Below are 18006 nucleotides of genomic sequence, written 5' to 3'. Positions count from 1 at the left end.
ACCCCGCCGAAGACCCCCTCGAGACATTCCTTCGATCTCTCCGATTCAAACGAAACACTGCGCTTTACCTATCCTCCCAGTCGCTCCCTTTCCGCCTCGAAAATCCCGCCCCTCCTTATTCTGGGCGCAAGAGTTTACAGCTTCTTTTCGTTCCTTTCTTTCACTTATGCGCTGCGAGCCAACCCTCGTTTCTACGCTCCTTTACGCTTAGTCGTGCGTGTGCGGCGTTGATCGCCGTGCACGACATGCGCGGCGCGACAGAATGGCCACTCCGAGCAGATCGCAAGAGGTGAATACGCTGCGGGAGGAAATTTGTGTCCAGCGCGCGATCCTAGCCTCGCTCGCAGATGCGCAGGATGCAGATTCTAAAAGGGCCCGCATCAGCGCCAGGAGGGATATTCAGCTCCTCACGGAGAGGCTGCAGAAGATTGAGGGTATGCCCTTTTTTTTTTCCCGGTCACATTTTGGGGGACTCACTTACGGTCCAACAGGAACATCATCCCAAGCCGTCTCTTCATCACAAGGCTCGCAAAGCGGTGAGTCGCCGGGTGACATGGATGGTGCCGACATTCATTTACTAACAGGAACCCGAAGCAGTGAAATCAGAACGGTCGTCGCAGCCTCAGCGGCCGCCTGCTACGCCCATCAGCCTCCCAACCAGAAAGCGAGACTTTGAACACCGCGGAAGTCCCACAAGTCCCGATCTACATTCCAAATCGCAAAAGACTACGCCAATGTCCGTCGCCAGAGGCAGACTACCCCAAAGCTCGATTGATAATATTATCGACTCGGACGATCTAGAGGTTATTGACCTCACAGGGTATGGGGAACCTTTTCCTGCCGTTTGTCGAAATCCAGCTGACATGGCTCCAGTGATGACATTACGGATACAACTGGCTACATTGCCGCGCAGATTCAGCAGGAGAAGCTGGCCGCCCAGAGACAGCGTGACCGTGGTTTTGCTAAAAGCCTTCAGCAGTCCCGCGTTGCTGCCAACGGGAGTCGAGATCCCCAGTCGGATCCGCTGCAGCGTCTCATGCAGACGGCTCGGACCAACGGAGCCCCTAGATCTGGCTTCCAGGACAGCACTGAACTCAAAGTCGAGTACCCAGGTCAGGATTCCAAGTCTAATATTTCTGCGCCTCCGAGCGCAACCGCGTCGCACCTTCCTCAGTCCCGAAGTCAAAAAGAAGCTCTTCTACATAGCCTGCGGATGGCGGAACAGCACAGGCTCCAGAGTATGCAGCGGCTTCATGAGAGTCAGCGACAGCGGCAGCTGAATCATGGATTGGCACCAGGCCATTCTTTGCCTGGTGCCTTTCCAGGCTCCGACATGTTTGGCCCGTACTCGCCGTACAGTCCCTCTGTCGCCCAACCACCTCGCCATGTTCTTGGGTCCACGACTTGGCCCGTTGTTCCCAGTATGCCCTATATACCCGGCATGCCCGTTGTTCCCAGTATGGGCGTTACTTCCACCATGGACGTTATCAATCGCACAAGAGACTTCTCATATAGTAACGCGGCGGCTGGATTTGGCTTCCCTCCGGTGGCTGATCGCATGCGAGATTTTTTGGATCTGACTCAACCCCAGGAAAAAATGAGCGACAAGGAGCTGGACGACTTACTTGAAAATATCCGTCCTGATGAAGAGATTCCACTCGGAGAACGTAACGATACTGTTGAGGGCCTCAAGGTGAACATCTATCACCATCAGGAACTCGCTCTCAAGTGGATGCAGGCCATGGAGGACGGCTCAAACAAGGGCGGTATTCTGGCCGACGACATGGGTCTGGGCAAGACCATCTCGACGCTCGCATTGATGGTGACGAGACGGGCCACCTCGCGACCCAAAACGAACCTCATCATCGGTCCTCTGTCCCTTATTCGCCAATGGGAAGAGGAAATTTACACCAAAGTATCAACATCCCATAAGATGTCTGTATTCGTGTATCACAACAAAAAGGCCACCACTGATGACCTTCTCACGTATGACGTGGTCTTGACCACGTACGGCACTATCGCCGCAGAGCTCAAAAGATTGGACACATTTGTCAAGGAGAATGCTGCTGCCCAGAGAGAACCCGACTATAACTCCACAGAAGTTGCGCTCAAATTCCCTTTGTTGCACCCTACAAAGGCAAAGTACCATCGCATCATCCTTGACGAAGCCCAATGCATCAAAAACAAGGAGACGCAAACGGCCAAGGCTTGCCATCGCCTGCGGGCCACCTTCCGCTGGTGTTTGACGGGCACACCAATGATGAATGGCGTCTTGGAGCTGTACTCGCTGCTCGCCTTTCTGCGCATCCGGCCGTACTGTGCTTGGGATAGATTCCGCCAGCAATTCGGCGTTTTGTTTGGCAAAAAGGGTGATGAAAAAAGTGTCGCCATGAGCAAGCTGCGTGCCCTCCTCAAAGCGATTATGCTTAGGCGAAAGAAGAACTCCATGCTGGATGGCAAGCCCATTCTCGAGCTGCCAACAAAGACTGAGATGGTCGTATATGCAGAGCTATCCGCGGATGAGCGTGATTATTACAACCAGCTAGAAAAGAAGGCGCAGGTTCTTTTCAGCAAGTACCTTCGTGAAGGCAGCGTTGGGAGGAACTACTCTAATATTCTTGTGCTTCTTCTGCGTCTTCGTCAAGCATGTTGCCACCCGCATCTTAATCTCGACGTCACCGACAATGCTCCTGTGACTGAAAAGGAGGTTCTTGATTTGGTCAAAGAGCTGCAGCCTGGCATCGTGGCAAGAATCAAGGCTGCGGAGAGCTTCGAGTGTCCTATATGTTACGATGCCGTCCCCTCCCCTCAGTTCTTCATTCCATGTGGTCACGACAGCTGCAGCCAATGCTTGAGCCGGCTTGCCGACAATGCGACGTCCCAGAATATTCAAGAAGGTCACGAGAGCGATAAATGCAAATGTCCAGTCTGTCGTGGGCAGTTTAACCCAAAACAGTGCTTCACCTTGGAGGCATTCCGGAAGGTGCACATGCCTGAGGCGCTCAAAGCGGAGGAAGAAGATGAATCCGAAGACGAATCCGAAGACGAATCTGAGGACGAATCTGACGAGAACGTCATTGAGGAGACTAATGCCAGCGATGATGACATCTACTCTGACGATGTCGTGGACGCAAAGGGCAATTTGGCTGGTTTTGTTGTCGATGACCACTTTTTCAGTGACTCTGATGATGACACTGACACCAAGCCAGATGTGGCCAAGATCAAGGCCGAAGGGTCATCCGCGGATCACAAGGTCAAATCTGAAAAAGTAGAGTCTGACGGAATCAAGTCTGAGGAAGACGAGCATGAAAAGGAACAGATGCGCAAAGCCAAGATCAAGCAAGGCAAGCGTGTGCGACTGCCAAAGGCTAAGAAGCCCAAAAAGAACAAGTCCAAGGCGAAGAAGAAGGACAAGGACGAAAACGAAAAGGTAATCAAGGTTGATATCAAGCCATCGATGCTCAAAGAACTTCGTCTCGAAGCTCGCAAGAGCCGCGAGGCGTACCGCAAGTACATGGCCTACCTCAGACAGACGTGGCTCCCCGCAGCCAAGGTCTCCGAGTGCATCCGCTTGCTCGAGGAGGCCGACGCGGCGGGCCGCAAATCGATTGTCTTTTCGCAGTGGACCCTGCTCCTCGACCTGATCGAGGTCGGCCTCGGCCACGCGGGCTTCCAGAACAAGCCCAAGCGGTACGATGGCGGCATGTCGGGCGAGGAACGCAACAAGGTTGCCAAGGACTTCCAGAACCCGGCGCGCAAGGACGTGACGGTGATGCTGGTCTCGCTGCGCGCCGGCAACGCGGGCCTGAACCTGACGCAGGCGACGCGCGTCATCATCATGGATCCCTTTTGGAACCCGTACATTGAGATGCAGGCTGTCGACCGGGCCTACCGCATCGGGCAGAAGCAGCCCGTCGAGGTGTTTCGCATCCTGACAAAGGAGACGGTCGAGGACCGCATCGTCGAGCTCAAGGAGAAGAAGCAGGCGATTGTGGAGGCGGCCCTCGACGAGGCCGAGAGCGCCAAGATTGGACGGCTGGGCGTCAACGAGCTCAAGTTTTTGTTCAACAGACGAGATGAGTAAGGGCCAATACGTGTTTGTTTGTTTATTTTATTCTGCTTTGTTGTTATTACTTGCTGGTATATCGTGGCTGGGTAAATTTTTTGTCGCGATGGACTGGACGTGAGAGGAAAGACGGCCTTGGCTTATGTGAGCTGTTTTGCGTGTTGAATTCCTTTTTTTACACGATTCATGATTGTTGGCTTTTCTCCTATAAGAGTGACGATGGGAAAATCCCTTTTATTTTTCATCTTCTCTCGTCTCTTCCCTTATTACTCCCTTTATAACTAGATTAGATGATAAAACACAACGCCAAAAAAAAAATTAAAGACGATGCCCTGGTATTTCTATTAAATTAAACCCTTGATTGACGCCATATTGATGTGCTGCTGAAATTCCCCAACCATATATACCCAACCCCCTTCCTCTCATTACTGTATTAATACCTTGTCAACCACGGCTTCCAGCGTCTCCTTGGCCGAGTTGTCGCTGCTGGACGTCCACGTCCAGGATTGCCCGTCCGTCGACACCGTAAGCCGCAGCAGCGCAGCCGCGCCGCCATCCCCGCCCTCCGTCGCTGCTGTATCCCTCTCAACCACAAACTCGAGCTGCGGCCTGTCGATATCCCGCGCATGGCGTATACGCGTGCCAAGCGCGCCAAGCACCCACGTCTGCTGCCCCTTGTCCTTGTCCTCCTCTTCCTCCAAGTCGCCAGCAGTAGCAGTAGCAGCAGCAGTAGCAGCAGCAGCAGCAGCAGTAGCAGTCGCCGCCCTGCGCTTACGCAGGTAATGCGCGGCGAGGGCCCGCGCGGCGACAACGCACAGGTAGTCGGCCAAGGCGGCAAGGTCCGGGTAGCCGTCGGGATACGGCGCGCAGAGGGCGTGCACGGCGGCACCGGCGGGCGCCAGCACGTGGTAGTATGTAGCGGTGACGGGCACGAGATACGTGCGGCCGCGGACGGTAAAGGACACCCCTTGGTCGTCGTCGCCATCGTCGCCGCCACCGCCGCCGCCGCCGCTGGGGAGCAGCGTGACGTCGAGAGCAAAGTCAGTCGGCTGCAGCATGTGCCGGACGAGACTAACGGCAGCGGACGGCTGATTAGGCCCAGTGTTGGCGGCGGCAAAGTCAGCCACTGTCGGCTGCGGCGTGCAGAGGGTAAATGACGAGTCGGTGATGCCGGCGCGGCGGAGCGTCTGCACGAGGTTGCCGACGAGCTGCGTGGCCGAGCGGGCGCTGCGGGCGTACAGGAGCCGCGCAATGATGGGGCGGAGAAGCGTGTGGACGTGCTGGCCGCGTGTGCGCGGGACGTGCGGCGGCAGCGGGCGGATGCGCAGCAGCTCGTTGCAGCGGTGGGCGTAGGTGAGGAGGATGTGGAGCGCGAGGGAAATGGCCTCGGCGGTAGTGTTTTCCGGCAGGTTCTCGTCGTCGTCGTCGTGGGTATCGGGCCGAGACTGCGCGGCCGTGGTTGACGCGGGAAGCAGCTCGACAATGATGCGGGCGTCGGCGTCGACGGCGCACACGAGCCGCTTCTCGTCGTCCGGGTGCACGTCGTACGCGGCGAGCAACCGCGCCTCGCGCGTCAGCTCGTGCCAGAGCTCCTGCGCAAAAATGGTGTTGCGAGCGCCGAGCACACGAGCCTGCAAACTACCCGCCTCATCGTCGTCGTCATCGTCGTGTAGCTCCTGCGATGCGGCGCGGCCAACGACCTTTCCGCCGCGTTCATACGTGACAACCAGACGCTCCGGGGTGCCGCCGAGCCGGCCCATGTCAAGCCAGGGAACGCCATCATCGCCGCGACGAATAGGCGCGAGGCCATTACGCTGAAACTCGGGCGCGGCCTCGGAGAAGCCAAAGCGCACGCCGAGACCCGGGGCGTGGGCGTCGCTGCCGCTGCCGCTGCCACCACCACCACCACCACCTGGGACGCGGCAGACGGACCAGCCAGCCTGGCGCACGCCCATGACGCCCTCCCAGTAGCGGCCCTCGGCTGCCATTTCCGCGCCAAGAAAGGCGGCGGCGTCCTCGGCGGCGTCGCGCGTGCGGGAAATCTCCATGAGCGTCCAGCCCATGGCCACGGCCTCGCAGTCGCGCGTCTTGGCCGGCGTCGTGTTGGCGTCGTCGAGACGGTCCGCGCCCATGGTGCCGATGCCGACGAGCTCGCGGAGCTGCTGGCTCAGCGTGAGGCTGGCCTGCGTCGGGTTGTGTTTGGATAGGAGGAGCGAGAGCGAGTCGAGCGTGAGCATGGCCGTGTTGCTTGCGATGCTGGTCGAGGGGAGAGGAGGGGGATTATGTTAGTATTCGGCGGTTCTAAAAAATTAGAGGGGGGTGGTGGAAGATTGATTCAGCGCACTCTATATTCTTGAGAACTTCCATGCGCGCAGTCATTGGGTCCTTTGCGGCAGTGTCCTCATCACCGTCTTCCTCATCCTCGGCGTTGGCGTCATCCGACATGTCTACGTCGTCGTCCTGCGCAGCGTCCTCTTCGCCGCCGCCGGTGGTAGTCCCGTCGCGGCGGCGGCGCGCGTCGAGCTCCTCCCCCAAGCTCGTCTCCGTGACGGAGCGAAATCCCCCCGGCAGCGCATTGACGCGCGAGATAAAGTCGGCGAGGCTCTTGGGGCTCTTGTCGGCGACGGGAAAGGGCCGCATGGACAGCGGAGGGCCGTCGCCCGTGGCCATGGCTGTGGACGCGGGCGCGTCGTCGCGCGCGGGCTGCTCTGGTCGGTGAGAGAAATTATGCGATGCTGCGCGAATACAAGGGAGCTTGAGAGCGATGAGGGGTGGTGAGGTTGTTGGGTGGTTGAAGATGAGCTTGGACGGGGAAAGTAAAGCCCCGCGAATGCTTGGTGGAAGCTTTGTTGCGCGCGCTGCATTGGGACCACTTTTTCGAGGTTTGTAAGGTCCATCTCGAGTGTCTGGCACATGGCAACGGTAAAGAATCAAAAAAAGATTAAAAAAATTGAGAAGAAAAGAAATAATAAAGAGTCAAAAAAAAAGAAAAAAAAAAAAACCGAACGTCCAACTACTCTGTTTTCAAATGTCTTGTATGCACAGAAATTATCAAGAACATATCGTTATAACAGCCACCTAGAGCCAACTATAATGGATAATGTCAAATCTGTTATTCAAATCAAAAAGATAAACTTTAAACTACACTGTGCGCACTATTTCACCTCCAACCGCATATGAAAGCTGTGGATTCAATCTTGTCCTCGACTCACCTCCCATCATCCTGTCCCCTTACCCGCCCGCCGAACCGTGCTCATTGGGGGCCACCAAACCACCTCTTCGCTTCGGCTGTTGCGGCCGGACTGAATTCATCGCGCTGCCTATTACCATCCATCTGCTGCAAAACGCCGCCAGTCAGCCCGCCTGATCAAACCCAACCACTTGCCGCATCGCCAGCTAAACGTGCCAAAAGTTGTTTATAGGTGGGTTACGTTTGACACCCTCAACTGCCTCGACCGTGGCCTGCCCTTCACAAGAGGCCATGGAGGGCGGCCAAGAAGAACAGATGGCCGGCCCTGAAGAAGCGAGCGCAGATCGCCCCGAAACACCCCCGCCACCACCCCCGTACAGCGGCAGCGAGACTCCTCCGCCACTGCCTAATAATCCAGCGGAATTCTATCGAATGATTGGCGTTGGCGGCACGCACGGAGACTGGACTGGCACAACGCGGCCAAGACTGTTTCCTGAGTCGCTTTACTTCTTTGTTCACGATGGCGCTCTGCACAGTTACCTTGCCTTCAGCTTCTGTGTGCGCATCTGGCTACTCCTCGGCGCCTACTTGTGCATCAGCACCCCCTTCTTGGTGCCGCTCGCCCCTGTTGTAGTGTGCTGTCGCGCCGTCTACTTGGTCTACCATGGTAGTAGACTGGCCGAGCTAGGCTATCTGCCGTGGTATGCGCAATTCCTGCCATTGGCCTTTCTTTACATGTGTCTTTCCGAACTGGTACTGTATTTGAATTGGCAGCAACGTCGACAAGTCGGCACGCAGAACTTTGGCCCGAGATATCGCTTCCCGGTCTTGTATCTATTCCTGCGCACCACAGAACATCACTTGATACGGCTACTGCCAGCGAGCCTGATCAGAAGCCTTTATAGCCAAATAGAAATCCCCAAAGAATAATAGTCTTCGCCGCAAACGCCGTCCCAGCACATGCATGACTATTTAGAGTGCTTCGTCACCCTCCACCTAATTCTTCCACGTAAAGTAGGCAGTGGTCTTATCTTTATCTACTCATTCAAAATTTCGTGACTCAGTGTCTTTGCTCAATGATATCCGGTACAGCGTGAAAAGGCTTATCCTCTTTACTTGATTCATTTCTTACTTGGTCAATCTCCTTACACCCTAGAGTCTTCACACCGAGGTCATCCATATAGCCATGGATATTGTACATTTTGATTCTTGAAGCAGGGGCTTACCCGACCCCCTTCTATGATACAGTGCTAAATAACATCTGGGCGCTGCTCCCACATATGCCAATACATCAAAGTATACGTACACACGCCTTCGCTCCCCCTTTTCCCTGCCTGCCTGCCTACCGGCCGCCCTCATCTCCTCGCGCGGGCCGGACCGCGACCCGCAGGAACAGGCACCGGCTCAGCAGCCGCCTTTGCCTGCTCCTCCGCCAGCCTCTGCATCAGGTACCCGTCAATCTTTTGCTGCCCGTCGACGACGCGGCCCTCATCGAGCCGCTGCGCCTCCGCGCGGCCGGCCTGCGCGCGCAGCTCGGCCAGCTCCGTCCGACGCTTCGCCGTCATGCGCCACGCGGCGGGAAACTTGGGCTTCGACTTCTTGCCCGCCTTGGTCGCGCGGTAGTGGTGGCGCGTGTCGAGGGCCACGTCCGCAAAGGTATCCCGTGGGTCCTTGGCCTCGGCCACGAGCGCGCCCACCAGCTGCTGCAGGTACCGCTTGTTTTGCGCCTGGTGCTCGAAGCGGCCGCTGCTCATCTTGATCACGTCCGTCTCGGGGTTGAGGCGCGCGCCCGCCAGCTTGCGCAGCTTGTCCGTCTGCACCTCCGTCAGGCCCAGGTCCTGCGGCGCAAACTGCACCACGACCTTGCTCTCGGCCGGGTGCGCTTCGCCCATGTATGTCGTGTATCGCCACCGCAGTACGTGGTCTTCTTTGGGGAGTTCAAAGGGCTTGGCGAGTTCTAGTTTTCCTTGTTAGCTCAATTGTCCCGTCTCTGGTGTGCGCAGGTGTAGCCGTACTCGAGAGAAGTGGCATCTCCCAAACGGCCAGTCTCGTATACTGTCGCATCTCGCGGATTTCTTTCAGCTTGTTGTGTGCCATGGACATCATGTCGTCCTCCTTGAATTCGTCGTGCTCCTCGGAAAAGGTGTCTGGGTCGTCTTCGTCGTACCAAAACGCCTTGTAGTCAGGTTTGGCCGGAGAGTCTTCAACGACCAATTCGTCTGTGAGTAGTTTGTCTTGCGTCGAAAAGCCCGCCGTGTAGCGTAATTTGTCGTCGAGGTACGCCTCGATGCTGTTGTGGCCGTTGAGCTTGGCGAGCTGGTCGAGCTGCCTCAAGCCCTCTGGGGTGGCGCGGTCCATAAAGGCCTTGTCGAGCTCCTTCAATTCAACAGGCGCGCTCTCGCCACCTTCGTCACCGTCAAAAGTTCGCTCGGCGGCACGCATCGTGCTCGTGCTGAATGCGACAGCAGCCCTTGGGCCGGCCATGGTCATCACGCGGTGCTGTGCCAATTGAGGTACCGCTCGTCTGCAGGCGGCGGCGCATAACCTCGCGACGCGGGGAGCGGAAGCCATCTTGACTATAGCGACTGCGCGAATGGCAGTTTTTGTGTCGTGCTGCACGTTGCGGAAGAAATAGAGCCCTCTGTTGAAACTTCAAAATTTCGGCGGAGTGGTCGAATGGCCCCTTGGTGCAGCAGGGCTACCGAAGTTCAGCCTTTTCTATGATCTGGGTAAACGCCGGCTAGCAGCGACGCTTACCACAAGCGCCTACAGCTGTTAGGCGTCAACGTCACTTACATCCATCATCCAACTTGCTTGCTACATCTCAGCCATTTCAATGAATAAAATGGCTGCTGCAAAGGGCACAAGACGATATTGCCTGGTGACGGTAGGTGCCACGGTTGGCTTCAAAAAGTTGACGGCCGCAGTTCTCGAGCCTGACTTTTGGCGCCACCTGGCCGACCACGGCTTCACCGAACTACATGTCCAGTGCGGGCCGGACAGCTCATGGGCAGCCGCCAAAGTCGAAAGCCAAAAGGATGAGATTCCGGCACCGCTGACCATTCAGACGTTTGCATCAAGGAATAATCTCTTGATGGAGGAAATGATTCTTTGTAAAGCGTCGGGAGATGAGCGATCAAAAGGCCTTATCATCGGCCACGCTGGTGTGTGGGAGTGAGGCTCGGACAGCTCATGCAAACGCTAATGGTAGTACAGGCACGGGTACTATATTGGATGCATGGAGGCTCGATGTCCCAATGATTGTCGTCCCAAACACGGATCTTCTAGACGACCACCAAACCGAAATGGCCAAGCACCTGGCCAAGGAGGGCTACGCAACACAGGCTAAAGCAGAGTATGTGCCCCCCAATCACGCAGGTAGATGCATCCGTCCAACACGCCATTCAGACTTTTCGATCTCAAAGAAGCAGTCGATAAGGCAAAGCTGCTATTGGAGGAGAACCAAAGCCGCAATCCCCCTCACGCCATCTCTACCGGGGGCAAGCCGGCGATTCGACTGTGGGATATTGTCCCGGAAGAGGTGCAGCAGGAGCAGAATCAGCAAATGGCCACCGACTAGAGGATGCAGGCACATCTTCTGATGACGTATCTGACTACATAACTCGATGCAACAAAGCGTCAACTTGATACCCCGACATGAGTACAACTTCTGATTTCATTTACTTTCAAGCTAGCTGCCTAATCTTTATTCATGTGCTTTGTTTTCTCAAATGCTGAAAATATTTCATGGCAAGTTTTGCACGTCCCAAATCTTTACGGTTGCATCGTTGCCGGCACTCGCAAGCTTGCCGCCTTCGATCCACGCCACGCCGCTGACGCCGTCCTTGTGGGCATTGGCCGCCTTGATGCGCTTGCCCTGGTTTTTACTGTCCAGGCACCAGACAAAGACGTTGGTGTCCAGGCTGCCGCTGGCGGCGTACGCGCCCGTGTCGTCCCAGGCGATGCAAGTTACGCGGGCCGTGTGCGCCGACCAGCGGTCGGCGACGACTTCCCAGCCGCCAACTTTGTATACGTAAATCTTGCCGACGGTGTTGCCCGCGGCCAGGTGTGCACCGTCTTTAGAAAAGGCAAGCGAAGAAATGGTGCCCGTCGAGTTGGCGAGGCTCTGGACCTCTTGCAGCGTGCCGCTGGAATCGGCCTTGTACACCTTGACCGAGTTTTGGTCCGCGCCGACGGCAACGAAGCCTGTGGTGGCTGCGATGGCGCCGGGTGTATACGCAGTAGACGTTTCTTCCACCAACTTTCCATTGTTGTAAGCAGCGACACCTGATGTCGTGGCAACATAGATGATGCCACCCGCCACCGCAACGCCTTTGGGCTGGGAAGGCAAGGTAACGCTCTCGCCGAGGAACGTCTTGGCAGCCTCGTCTACTGTTCTCAAGGTATCGTCCCAACCCGCACTGTATACCTTGCCAGAAGCGCCAGCCAGCTGGGCAACCTGATTTGTGTGGGACTGGCCGTCGACAGCAGCAGCGGTACCAGTCTTGATGTCCCAGTGGCAGATGCGGCCGTCAAAGCTGCCCGTCCACAACTCCGTGCCTTGGCTGTCCGACGTGCGGATCAAGGTAGTAATGCCTTTGTCATGACCCTGAATCACTCTCACAGCCTGATCCTTGCCTTCTTGCAGATATGTAAGCTCGCCTCGCAAGTTCAAGCTAATAATCAAGCCATCGCTACGACCATGCGGGATCACAACGCCGACTTGCTGGTCGCCAACGCTGACACCGTCGCCAAACTTCCAGCTTGAAGTGGCCTTGCCCGACTCCACATCCCAGACCTTGACGCTCTGATCTGCGCTCGCCGTGGCAATCTTCCTGCCGTCCTGCGACCACGAGACGGCAAAGATGGAGCCAGTGTGTCCACCCTCGCCAATTTCCTTTCCAGGCTCGCCTGTCTTGCCGTCGTATAGCTGGATACGCTTATCCGCGCCGACCGTGACCAGCGCGCTGCCGTCGGGCGAGTACGCGGCACCAAAGACGAAGCCCTTGTGCTGGGTGCTCTTTGCATTGAACTTGTACGGCGCGCCGTGATAAAAGACCATGTTGCCGTCGTCGCCAACGGTGGCCGCGCGAAAGGGTCGCTGGCTCTTGACGGCGACGGCGTTGACAGCCTTGCTGTGACCAATGACCTCGCCGACCGAGTTGCCGCTGTCGGCCGTGATGCAGCGGCCGAACTGCTCGCGGCCGTCGCCGACGGCAATGATGCGCTGCGACTCGCCGTCCCACGCCACGTCGTTGAGGCGGCCCGAGATGATGCCGTACTCCTTGCCCACCTTGTCAATGCTTTCGGGCTCCCATACGCGCAGAATGCCCGCGGCGTCGCCGCTGGCAATCTTGAAGCCGCTGGGGGAGAATCGGGCGACGGTCGTGGCGGCGGTGTGGCCGGTGTACTCCTTGCAATCGTCGGGCGAGTCGATGGATCGGACAAAGATGGATTTTCCAGACTAGAACCATGTTAGAGCCAATTCGACGCTTCCCCTCCACACAGGTAACTCAGGGGCAGCTATTGGGTACTGACCGCGTAAGCTATGCGCTGGCCCTTGCTGTCTGTAGATAGCTGCGTGGGCTGGCCACGGGTGGTGGCAGGAGCCGCAGCAAGAATTTTGCTAATGATAATCGTGGGCGAAGCCATCTTGCTCAGTGCTAATTCACAGACAAGCTGTAATTGTTTGGCTCTGTCCAAGGGGGTTCGTGGTTCGTGTTTGGAGAACGTGGGGTGAGCTTGGAGGGGCAACGACCAAGAGGGGCAATTGTGACGTCTCAGCAGTCCAACAGTTTGGTATTAGTTAAGCCAAGACCGAGTCGTCAGCCGAGAACAACAATCTGACAAAAGTAAGTTTCATTTGACAAGGACGTCTAGTAGATTTTGTGTTTTCCAGAACTTGTATGGGCGCGTTTGCATTGATTTAAGACGATTGCTAAGCTGCTGCCTGCAGGCACCAGAATATCAGGATCCATAGGTAGCTGTTGGTGCTACGAGCTTGTCAAGGCTCTGTCTTGACAAACAACGTCACCATTTTTCAGGGCAAGGAACTCCCTTGTTACTGACAAATCTCAGTTTCTTGAAGAAAGAGCTTTCTCTTGCGTGAATATGAGATTAGTCGCGCGATAAACGTTGTCGTCTACGATGCGCTGTATGTACAGCACAGGTGCTGCCCGAGGTGAGGGTTTTGTTATATCTTGTAAATTTGTAGCACCTACACGACATGTTTCAGCTCCCATCGATAGTATGTTCGTCATATATCATTTCCTAGCTCACCTTTACGGGCTGTCAGCATCGAAACGCAAGCCCATTGTTGATTGGTGGATACTCCCCAATTCGGGTATATCGCACGTCCTGTCAAGAAGCAGTATCTCGTCCATAAATTCCTTGAATTCCCATTTCTTTTCCCGTAAAGACATCGAAAGAAAATTTTAGCAAATGAAGAGCGCACAAGTTATACGTGACAAGGCTGATTTTCTGTGTCGATAGTGTTGGTTGCCTGGTCGAAACCGATAGCAAAGCACACTGCTGGGAAGTTGTTGATGCAGGAGAATAGTTACTACGACACACATACAATAAGTAGCACTTTCTTGATAATAGCCAACTACCTCAATCCTTTAGTGACCACTTTCGTAATAGACAGACGCTCAGCGTCGCAACTAACACCGGAACTTGCCCGGCACGGGCGAAAGCGGGTCTTGCAGGCCGCCACCACCCCATCATCGGTCCTCGGCTCTTCGATCCCCATCGCCTCCCAACACTCCTCCATCGCCACATCTCGACGAGAATTCCTCCCACTCCGTCGAAGAGAAAAAAAAAACCATGAACTCCCTCTCCGTCGTCCGCCCCGCGGCTCGCCGCGCCCTTCTGCGCTCGCAGCAGCGCCGCGCCCTGTCCGCCTGCGCTCCGCGCTTGCACGCCACGCCGTCCGACGCCTACGGCAGCGTCAAGATGCCTCGCATGCGCCCCGACGAGGAGCCCACGGGTGAGCTCGCCGTCGGCGAGCTACACGGCGCACAATTCCGCGTCGAGCCTCTCCGACGCGTCGGCGAGACGGACACCACGAAGCGTGCGCGGCTACTCTGTATGTTATCCTTCTTTGCTCTCTCTCTCTCTCTCTCACTACTGCTCTTCGCCACCGTCACCGTCAAGACTCCCGATTCTAACTCACGAGAACCAGACCAGTCCCGCAAGCGCGGCATCCTCGAGTCCGACCTCGTCCTGTCCACCTTTGCCGCACAGCACCTCCCCGTCATGACGCCCGCGCAGCTCACCGAGTACGACCTCTTCCTCGACGAAAACGACTGGGACATTTACTACTGGGCCACGCAGCACGAGCCCTCCTCGTCCACCAACCCCTCCGTTGCCACGTCTTCCGCCTCGGCTGGTGCCGCCACGGCCGAGGAGGTGCAGGAAGCCGCCGCCGCCGCCGCCAGCAGTGCCGGCAGCAGCACCACCACCACCAAGGAAGTCGAGCAGGGCGTCGTGATGAAGCGCAGCCCGGGGCAGGGCGAGTGGGCGCAGACTGTCGGCACGTTTAAACCCGCGTATAGGCCAGTGCCGGAGCGCTGGCGCGACAGCGACGTGCTGCGGCTGCTGCGCGCGCATGTGAGGGACAAGAGTGTCGACGGCGGTGATGGCAAAGGCATGGCGTTTATGCCGGCGCTCAAGGAGTCGGACTTTGCGTGAGCAGAGCGGGAAACATGTGCATTGGCTCTCATTCTAGAGATGTGGCTTGGTCTGAGTTTAACAAAACGATTCACGGACAAGAAAGCTCTGTATATTAGTATAGAAAAACGAATTAGATGTATTACAATTACTTGAACTTTGTCAAGAATAGCAAAAGGCTTCACGAGCATCGCCACAATAACTCGAGTTTCTTGCAAAACTGGCTTCAGTAACAAGGCAGCGCCTTATACGCCGCTATTTCATCTATTCACATAATACCTGAACCTATGCCCCTGACACATGTCCCTTGTTCCATGAAAAAAAAAACGCCAAGATGCACACGTTCCAGGCTAGAGAGATTCGACCCTCACAGCTGGCCTTTTCTGTGCTTTGCTGCACCCCCAAATAAAGGAAGAAAAAAAGAACACCTTGCCCATGTATGCTCTTTATCAATATGCGCCCCCCCAAAATTTCAAGTTTCAAAAAAAAAAAAAAGAAAAGATGCACCACGCTGAATCCCATGCCCGTTGTTTTCTTCCCAGATGGGTATATAAAGAAGAACCGAAGAAAAGAAACAGCCAACTCAGCCCAGCTTCGTTACTCACACCAACCCCTTCCATCCAACGTCTTCGAGATGCCGTGCCTCCTACAAGCCGGCTCCGCCTCCTTCGGGCAGCAAGCTGCCCAGACTTCTCAGGACCTCCATCATGGGCATCTCACGCGTGCCCGCGCCCCGTCGCTCCCTGTCCTCGCGCCTCTTGAGCCGCGCGGCCGCCAGCCGCAGCACCGCGTCCGCTTGGCGCCCGCCCGCCCGCACGCGCTGCTCCAGCTTGTGCACGCTGTCGGCGAGGTGGTCGACCTCAAACTCGAGCGTCGCCTGAATCGCCTGCAGGCGTGACCGCGCGCGCGCGCGCACGCCTTCCAGTGGCTCGAGCTCTGCGGCTAGGTAGCGGTGGATGCGGCCCTCATCGGCGTCGAGCAGGTCGAGGGCGGGGAGTTGCGGTGGGAGTTTTGGTCTCGTTTCTTGCGAGGCGGCATCGGGAGGGAATAGTTGAGGCTGGTCGGGAGGCGGTTTCTGTATCGACAGCCACGCACTCTTTTCTTCTTGTAGTCTGCAAATCCCATGTTAGCCGTCTGTTTCACGTCCCTCTATTCCCGAGAAGAGTTGCCCACCTTTGTATTCGCGCTTCTAGAGAAGCCCTCTTTTTATCGAGCTCTATGTTTCTGGGATTCGGCTTCAGTATCCTCGTCGCCGGCGCCACGCTCTCGTCCCGCCCCAGCCAGTTTGTAAATTCTGGTCTCGTCGAAAACTCTTTTAACAATTCGTCCAAGATCGCGCGTGCTATCACAAACCAGTTAGCAATGTCTTCCCCCGCACCAGAAAAATTCGTCCTCGTATGTCAACGCACCTCCTAGCGAGGGATCCGTGCTCGGTACGCCCTGCTTTGGCTTCTCCGGCAGCGCCCTCTCGCCGCACCACGTCAGCAACTGCTTCATGCGCATCGACTCCAGCAGCCCGTTCGACGCGATGTGTTTGTAGAAATCCTGCGCGTCCAGATCGCGGTGAGGAATCGCCGTCTGCCCGCTCTCAATCAGCGAGCTCGCCCGCCGACCGCGCGTCCCCAGCGAGCTGCGCCGGTGATTACTCCCGTTGCCGCTGCCATTTGATGAAGATGCCGACGACTGCGAGGCGCCCTCGGCGGCCTTTTTGCGCATCTCCTTGTTGCGGGCCATCACCGGTGTGTCGCTCGTCGGCAGCGTAATCGTCGTCGTTTCGCGCGGCGGCGGTGACTGGAAGCTGCTCTTATTGGCTCGCTCCGCGTCCGCGCGTCGAGTCGTCCTGTCCATCCTAGGGTCGTGGCTACTGGCGGCGCGTCCGGCATTCGCTTCCCTCCTCCTGCGGTCCGCATCGCGCGATGGCGATGACGCCGCGCCCGCCTTCTTATGTGATGATGATGATGATCTTGTTGTCGTGGCTGTCGTGGTTTTGGAGCTGTCTGCGGCGGCGGGCTTGTGTCGTGGCGATCGCCTCACGGGCGCTGCCGTCGCCGTCGCCGTTACCTCGTCTGTCCTCGCCTTCTTTGGTTTGCGCGTAAATACAAAGTCATCGTCAATTTCCAAATCATCCGCGGCTGCGTCCTCTCTAGTTAGCAACACCATTGTTGCGCGATGCTCGGTTTGTTGCTCACCCGCTAGACGCTTGCCTGTCCGGCGGTCGGGTTGGTTGCTCATGCTCAAGTCAAGCGGCGATGTTCGAATAGCCACAAGCGTCGTCATGGATAAAAAGATGTAATGTTCGATTGTTATCACAGCTGCATGTGGGATCCGGTGGGCGCTGACCGCCCTTCTGTACGCGCTTTGCGAATTCGTTTGCGAGAGTTTCTTCGGCCGGCGTCGTCGCGTCCGGCCCGGCGCGTGTCGATGAAAAGTACCAGTCGGCCCACCTCAAGAGTCGCACAAGATAGATGAGGGTCCCGCAACAGCGCTGTACCAAATGGTATTATTCGATACAGAGACTGGCCGTTTGATAAATTTTGCTTTGGCGGCCGATGAATCGCAAAACAGTTTCTCTTCGAGGTGGTGGTGGTGGTGGCAGGCGGCGGCGTTATTGTTTACCTTTGGAGGTGGGCGACGATTCCCACTCGACGCGCTAGTCCGTTCTAGGTAGCGCCCCTCTACCGGCCTAGACAGCCAGCGACAGAAGGCTAGGCTTGTCTATTATCCGTCATACTGTTACGTTCATTTCTGCTCGAATGCAAAATAAGTACCTTCTATTCAATATAGCACTTTGCCTAGCTACTACTCGTATACTGCATCCAGCGTCTTTTACAGCTGCCCGAAGGCACGAGACAAACGTTTCCCAACGCCGAGGCCTGAACCACCTGGCCAACTCCTTTTGATACGGCCTGTTTTGGCCTGTGAAAGGATATAAAACAACCAATCAATGGTGTGCGCGCAAGAAAGATTGCGACAACAGCATCGCCACCAACAATAAAGCAAGCCAATCAATAGCAGAAAATAAAGCTGCCCCATACATGCCTTTGACCGACAGTGTAGGCATCCTAAATGAAAATAGAAA

The 18006-nt window shown here is 56.4% G+C and overlaps 8 protein-coding genes across 8 annotated transcripts; 4 read left to right on the top strand and 4 right to left on the bottom strand.

Annotated features, from left to right (window-relative positions):
• Positions 1 to 262: 262 nt before the first annotated feature.
• On the top strand, positions 263 to 4084 carry BBA_04821 (RING-13 protein; the record flags this gene model as incomplete). Its single annotated transcript, XM_008599918.1, has 4 exons — positions 263 to 434; positions 492 to 536; positions 598 to 820; positions 874 to 4084. 4 exons carry the CDS (start codon positions 263 to 265, stop codon positions 4082 to 4084), a joined length of 3651 nt encoding a protein of 1216 aa, XP_008598140.1.
• A 257-nt stretch (positions 4085 to 4341) lies between these two features.
• BBA_04820 (mediator of RNA polymerase II transcription subunit 17) lies at positions 4342 to 7288 on the bottom strand (the record flags this gene model as incomplete). Its single annotated transcript, XM_008599917.1, has 4 exons — positions 4342 to 4347; positions 4507 to 6322; positions 6411 to 6972; positions 7279 to 7288. 4 exons carry the CDS (start codon positions 7286 to 7288, stop codon positions 4342 to 4344), a joined length of 2394 nt encoding a protein of 797 aa, XP_008598139.1.
• A 259-nt stretch (positions 7289 to 7547) lies between these two features.
• BBA_04819 (uncharacterized protein) lies at positions 7548 to 8186 on the top strand (the record flags this gene model as incomplete). The annotated part of the gene is made up of 1 exon (XM_008599916.1): positions 7548 to 8186. One exon carries the CDS (start codon positions 7548 to 7550, stop codon positions 8184 to 8186), a length of 639 nt encoding a protein of 212 aa, XP_008598138.1.
• A 425-nt stretch (positions 8187 to 8611) lies between these two features.
• Positions 8612 to 9827, bottom strand: BBA_04818 (37S ribosomal protein S24; the record flags this gene model as incomplete). The annotated part of the gene is made up of 2 exons (XM_008599915.1): positions 8612 to 9213; positions 9272 to 9827. 2 exons carry the CDS (start codon positions 9825 to 9827, stop codon positions 8612 to 8614), a joined length of 1158 nt encoding a protein of 385 aa, XP_008598137.1.
• A 274-nt stretch (positions 9828 to 10101) lies between these two features.
• BBA_04817 (glycosyltransferase family 28 domain-containing protein) lies at positions 10102 to 10836 on the top strand (the record flags this gene model as incomplete). Its single annotated transcript, XM_008599914.1, has 3 exons — positions 10102 to 10420; positions 10473 to 10611; positions 10665 to 10836. The coding sequence occupies 3 exons, from the start codon at positions 10102 to 10104 to the stop codon at positions 10834 to 10836; spliced, it is 630 nt and encodes a 209-aa protein (XP_008598136.1).
• A 165-nt stretch (positions 10837 to 11001) lies between these two features.
• BBA_04816 (WD domain-containing protein) lies at positions 11002 to 12908 on the bottom strand (the record flags this gene model as incomplete). The annotated part of the gene is made up of 2 exons (XM_008599913.1): positions 11002 to 12720; positions 12795 to 12908. 2 exons carry the CDS (start codon positions 12906 to 12908, stop codon positions 11002 to 11004), a joined length of 1833 nt encoding a protein of 610 aa, XP_008598135.1.
• A 1173-nt stretch (positions 12909 to 14081) lies between these two features.
• Positions 14082 to 14948, top strand: BBA_04815 (TPR repeat protein; the record flags this gene model as incomplete). Its single annotated transcript, XM_008599912.1, has 2 exons — positions 14082 to 14343; positions 14440 to 14948. The coding sequence occupies 2 exons, from the start codon at positions 14082 to 14084 to the stop codon at positions 14946 to 14948; spliced, it is 771 nt and encodes a 256-aa protein (XP_008598134.1).
• Positions 14949 to 15573: 625 nt separating this feature from the next.
• BBA_04814 (kinetochore protein mis13) lies at positions 15574 to 17204 on the bottom strand (the record flags this gene model as incomplete). The annotated part of the gene is made up of 3 exons (XM_008599911.1): positions 15574 to 16039; positions 16101 to 16269; positions 16337 to 17204. The coding sequence occupies 3 exons, from the start codon at positions 17202 to 17204 to the stop codon at positions 15574 to 15576; spliced, it is 1503 nt and encodes a 500-aa protein (XP_008598133.1).
• Positions 17205 to 18006: the final 802 nt, after the last annotated feature.

The sequence above is a fragment of the Beauveria bassiana genome (assembly GCF_000280675.1).
Source record: "Beauveria bassiana ARSEF 2860 unplaced genomic scaffold BBA_S00011, whole genome shotgun sequence".
Lineage (NCBI taxonomy): Eukaryota > Fungi > Ascomycota > Sordariomycetes > Hypocreales > Cordycipitaceae > Beauveria > Beauveria bassiana.
This window is presented reverse-complemented; position numbering and strand designations above follow the sequence as displayed.